Source organism: Pundamilia nyererei, unplaced genomic scaffold (assembly GCF_000239375.1).
Source record: "Pundamilia nyererei isolate P.nyererei 1_Seehausen unplaced genomic scaffold, PunNye1.0 scaffold00659, whole genome shotgun sequence".
NCBI classification, from domain to species: domain Eukaryota; kingdom Metazoa; phylum Chordata; class Actinopteri; order Cichliformes; family Cichlidae; genus Pundamilia; species Pundamilia nyererei.
Genome location: NW_005188060.1, coordinates 7,800 through 12,968, shown reverse-complemented (window position 1 = coordinate 12,968; position 5,169 = coordinate 7,800). Strand labels below are relative to the sequence as shown.

General features: G+C 39.7%; 2 protein-coding genes across 2 annotated transcripts in view; both read right to left on the bottom strand.

The window, feature by feature from the left end:
* Positions 1 to 1,761: 1,761 nt before the first annotated feature.
* On the bottom strand, positions 1,762 to 2,853 carry LOC102203432 (putative golgin subfamily A member 6-like protein 6). The gene has a single exon (XM_005754789.2). The coding sequence runs from the start codon at positions 2,842 to 2,844 to the stop codon at positions 1,762 to 1,764; it is 1,083 nt and encodes a 360-aa protein (XP_005754846.1). The 5' UTR covers positions 2,845 to 2,853.
* A 108-nt stretch (positions 2,854 to 2,961) lies between these two features.
* The window catches only part of LOC102203146 (GTPase IMAP family member 8-like), a gene marked incomplete at its 3' end in the record, with an annotated part of 6,188 nt that continues 3,980 nt past the window's right edge, over positions 2,962 to 5,169 (bottom strand). Inside the window, exon 2 of the mRNA XM_013907961.1 lies at positions 2,962 to 3,800. Within this exon, the coding sequence (XP_013763415.1) occupies positions 2,962 to 3,800 (839 nt within the window). The remainder of the gene's footprint in view (positions 3,801 to 5,169) is intronic.

Here is a 5,169-nt window from a genome sequence, read left to right as displayed (position 1 = left end):
TGAACAAAGCAAGACAATCAGAGCTCAATCCATTTTGACTTGCAAGGGAAGCTCAGTCGGAATCTCAGAGTTGTAAGCTCTGCACCTGATCCCTGACAACTTCAAATTCCAGCCTTCCCTTGCAGCCTTTTTAAATCAGTGAACACAGTTACACAACCCCCCATTGTAAAACCCATATGGTGTGTCATAAAAGCTAAGCCACTGTGTGTGTGTGTGTGTGTGTGTGTGTGTATATATATGTGCGACCATGTCAGTGCATGTGTATGTGTCTCTGTATATGTGACTTCCTGGTTACAACCATTTAACATTTACGGGCGATCATGGCTCAAGAGTTCGCAGTTCGTCTTGTAACCGGAAGGTCACTGGTTCGATCCCCGGGCTCTCCGTCCTGGTCGTTGTGTCCTTGGGCAAGACACTTTACCCTACCGCCTGCTGGTGTTGGCCAGAGGGGCCGATGGCGCGATGTGGCAGCCTCGCTTCTGTCAGTCTGCCCCAGGGCAGCTGTGGCTACAACTGTGGCTGCCTCCACCAGTGTGTGAATGTGAGAGTGAATGAATAGTGGTATTGTAAAGCCTAGAAAAGTGCTATATAAATGAATAAATAAATCCATTATTATTAACAACATCTCTGGTCATAAAAGCGTCATCTCACACCACCCCATATACGGCTTAACCCCTTTAACGGACCACCATATAAAAAACGGTAAATGGCCTGTATTTGTATAGCACTTAGTCCTTATGGACCCCAAAGCACTTTACACTACATTCAGTCATCCATCCACACACTGGTGATGGCAGCTACATTGTAGCGCACTGACAGAGACGAGGCTGCCGGACACTGGCGCCACCGGGCCCTCTGACCACCACCAGTAGGCAACAGGTGAAGTGTCTTGCCCAAGGACACAACGACCGAGACTGTTGGAGCTGGGGCTCGAACCGGCAACCTTCCGATTACAAGCAGCAGCAAAAGAAGATCCAAACTACACTTCACATAAACATCGTCATGAATTCCCTCTGACTTTTGCTCTTTTGCTTCCACCACTTTGTGCACAGCTCTCTCTCTGTACTTCAAGAACAGTTTCCCATCAAAAATCTGTTTTCTGCATTATTCGCTTGCTTATTACACACCAGTCTACTGTTGTCTACAGCACTGTTGGCCGCTGTTTTATTTTGTTTTTTAATGACCTCCACGCCTCATTTCCACTGTTCAATACTGAAGAAATGTAAACTTTTTAAAATGATGCCAAATTGCAAAATGCTCAGCTGTGTCTCTATAAAACCTCTAACTTTGCTCTGCTTCACTTCAGCAGCATCAGGTAATTTTCATATGTTGATTAATGGTTTTATTTTGTTTTTGATCTATTGCAGAATATTTTTAAGGTCATCTGCTATAAAAAGTCAGGTCAGGAAAATCACCTTCATGTTTTTCTGTGTTTATCCTCAGTTACTTTGGCACAAAGGCATCTGCTGTGATGCTCACACCTCTGAGGTTATTTAGACCAAAATACTACATTTTGCTCTACAAGGGCCTGATGTCCACTTACGAGGACACACTGCCACTGTTCTATGGAAATGTAAAGCGAATGTCCTCATATGTGGATCTCATTTTTCTCAGAAACAAAAATCAGGTATAAAAAAAATATCTTGTTATTCTTTTTTTTTTATATATACATTCATCAGGTCCCAATCAGCCCAAATAGCAAAAAGAAAGACTTAGAAGGATAAAGGACATGAATGTCTCTCTTGATGTCTGCAGTTTTGCTCATGAGACAAAGCAGGGCTGTTTCTTGTCTGTAGTCAGAAGTTTTTCTTTCAGCGCATTAATTTCTGTTTCGTGTTTTTTCTGCATTTCTTCCAGTTCCTTCCTGGTACTGTCGTCATCTTGGGTCCCGAGTTTCTGTTTTAGTTCATTAATTTCTTTTTCCTGTTTCTTCTGCAGCTCATCAAGTTGTTCTTTCTCATTTTTTTCATTTTCTTTCAGAAGCTTTTGTTTGAAATTGTCCAGTTTTTGCTCGTGTTCTTCTTTTAGTTTACCCAATTTTTCCTTTTTATTTTGTTGCTGCTTTGTTAAAAGAGTTTGCTTCAAATCACAAATTTCTTTTTCATGTTGGATGGACAGCTTTCTCCTTTCTGTCTCCCAGTCGTCTTTGTTTTGGGTCAAAAGCTGTTTCCTGAATCCTTTCATTTTTTCTCTTTGTTTCTTCTTTAGTTTGCCAATTGCTTCCTTCTCTTCTTCCTTTTTCTCATTTGAAAGATCCTTTTTAAGCTTCTCTTCCTCTTTTCTGTGTGATTCCTGCATACTTGTAATTTTTTTCTTGTTTTCCTGCTTTTGACTCAGGAGCATCAGGACTAAATCAGCCATTTCTGATTTATGTTTACCCTGCAGAACATCTATTTCCTGCTTCAGACTTTCTTTGTAGTCTGACAGATCCTTTAATCTTTCATATTCCTCCATTTTTCCCAGCAGGTCTTTCTGATGTTGCTCCTTTAGATCCGTCACCTCCTCCATGAGTTTTTCTATCACAGCTTCATTTTTTTCTCTGAATTCGTTGAACTCTTCAGCTGTTTGTCTGGCCTCTTCTTTAAACTTCTCCATGTCTTCCTGCATGCTTTCAATTTCTTTCTTATAGTTTTCCTCCAACTCTTTTAGTTTCTCTTCTTGTTCTATTTTGATTTCATCCTCTTTTTCTTTTTCACGTTCATATTTGTCTTTTTCTTGGTTGTATTCTTCTTGGAGCTTCCTGAGTTTCTGCGCTTTCTGTTCATCATCTTGGTTTTGTTTTTCTTTCAGTTGATCCTGCTCTCTTATATTTTCTTTGTACTGTTCAAGCTCGCTGTTAATCATTTCCTTTGATTCTGACTGTGATTGTAGTTTTTCCTCCAGTTCTTGAATTTTTTGTTCCCATCCTCGTCTTTTAAGTTCTTCTGTTTCTCTCTCTTTCTTTCTAGTTTCTAGTTCTTTCTTTCTCTCTTCAGACTGAATGTGGATGCTGTTCTGTAACTGTCTGAGTTGCTCATCTCTTTGTTCATTTTCTTCTCTTTGCTTTTCCATTATTGCTTTCATTGATTTCATTTCTTCCTGGTGTTTTCTTTCGAGTTCCTCCTTCTGTCTCTTCATCTCTTCTTCCTTCTCTTTCAGCAGCTTCTCCATTTGTTTCTTTATTGCTGCTTCAGCTTCTTGCAGCATCTCATTGGTGAAGCATTTTCCTCCATTTTTGTTCAGCATGGTTTCAATCTTTTTTATCAGCTCACTGACTTGTGTGTGGTTTTTTTTCTCATGGTTTTTGAACACATGGTATCTTGCTTCACAGTGAGTGATTAGATTTTTAAAGGAATCCTCACATGCATGTTTAATGTAGTCTTCAATAGACTGTTCATGATGTTCGAGTGTATCTCCTCCTGTGAAAAGAATGATGGTGAATTTCTCTGAATTTTTCCCAAAGACTTTCTTGATCAGCTTCAGAGTCTCCTTCTCCTCTGGTGTTAGTCGGCCAATCTGCAACACCAACAGGAAGACATGTGGTCCTGGAGCCAGAAGACTGATGCACTTACTCATCTCCTCACAGACCTCTTCATGTGACAAAGTCGAGTCAAAGAGTCCAGGAGTGTCGAGCACGACAACAGGACGACCGTCCACGTCACCCTCTGCTTTCTGACAACATTTGGTAACAGATGTCTGGCTTGCGCCAGTTTTGAACTCTTTTCTTCCTAGAATGGTGTTTCCTGAGGAGCTCTTTCCACTGCCGGTCTTTCCGATCAGCACAATTCTCAGACAGTCTGAGCTCTGCTTCTCTTCCTCCACTGTAAGTTAAGAATACATAGTTATTGAAAGGTAATTCTAACTCACTTTAATAATCTTTCAGTACCTTCTAATTTTTCACAAAAAAAAACAACTAAACAATAAAAACTGTAAAACATGGCTCAGTGATGACAGGGAACAAAGTCAAAACTGTCACCCAAGCGTACACCATTTGTCCTATTTGGAAACATAGCAAGTGAAAAAAACAAAACACATATTCTTTTCCTTTTAGCTCACAGGTCAGGTTCGGTATTAAAGACCATGTAAAAGGATTTCAAAAGGTTGTGGCCAAAATCCACTGAGGCATTGCCAGCAAAATGTTTACCAACTTCAGTGCCGAGATCTCATAAATACACCCTTACACTTCCCCAGGAACTCAGAAGACAAGTAGCAGCCATTTGCTGATAATCAAATGTGCTTGACTGACTTGATCATCAGCAGGTAAGAGCACCTCTATAAAAGCAACGGGTTTGGCAGTTTGCTGGTCATGAGCATTCTTCATGTGTGTGTTAACACAATGCTGAGGAGGAAAAACATTAGCATCGACTTCAGACTTTCTGCTCATAAACTTGCAAAGTGATTTTAGGCCCTTTCCAAACAATTTAATGTACATCATTCTAGAGTGAGAAACATTATTCACATGTGGAAAATATTTAAGACTGTTTTCAAGAACACAGTAGTACGTAGTAGTTGCAGCTAAACAAACCAAAAACTTATGGAACAATGTGACCAAAGCAAAGATGTATGGCCATAATGCACAAAACTCCAAACCAAACACAACATAAACTCAAAAAAATGACTCTTTGAATGAACATAAAAAAAATCATGGAAAGAATTTCCCTGTAATTAAATTGTGTTATTTTAGCATTATGCAATTCTGTTATTCCAACTTAATGTACTTGAGTTGGAATAACTTGATTAATTAATGATGAATCAACTGTTTTACTACAGTTGAGTCCAACTTGATCCAACCCATACAAATTACGTTAGTGCAACAAAAATGCTTAATTGTAATAGAAAGCCATTTATTAATGTGGAAATCCTTTCCATGATTATTTTAAGTTAATTTAAAGAGTTATTTCTTTGGAGTGTTCAACAAAGTCTAGAGTCTGGTTAACAAAATGTTAATGGATTTATAATAACTTCCACTCCATCCATCCTGTTATCTTTACCAGGGTTGCTGGCCTATGACCCTATCCCAGATGTGAAAGGGTGTGAATGGTAAATGGCCTGTATTTGTATAGCACTTTACTCAGTCCCTAAGGACCCCAAAACGCTTTACACTACATTCATCCATCCATCCATCCATCCATCCATCCATCCATCCATCTTCATCCGCTTTATCCGAGGCCGGGTCGCGGGGGCAGCAGC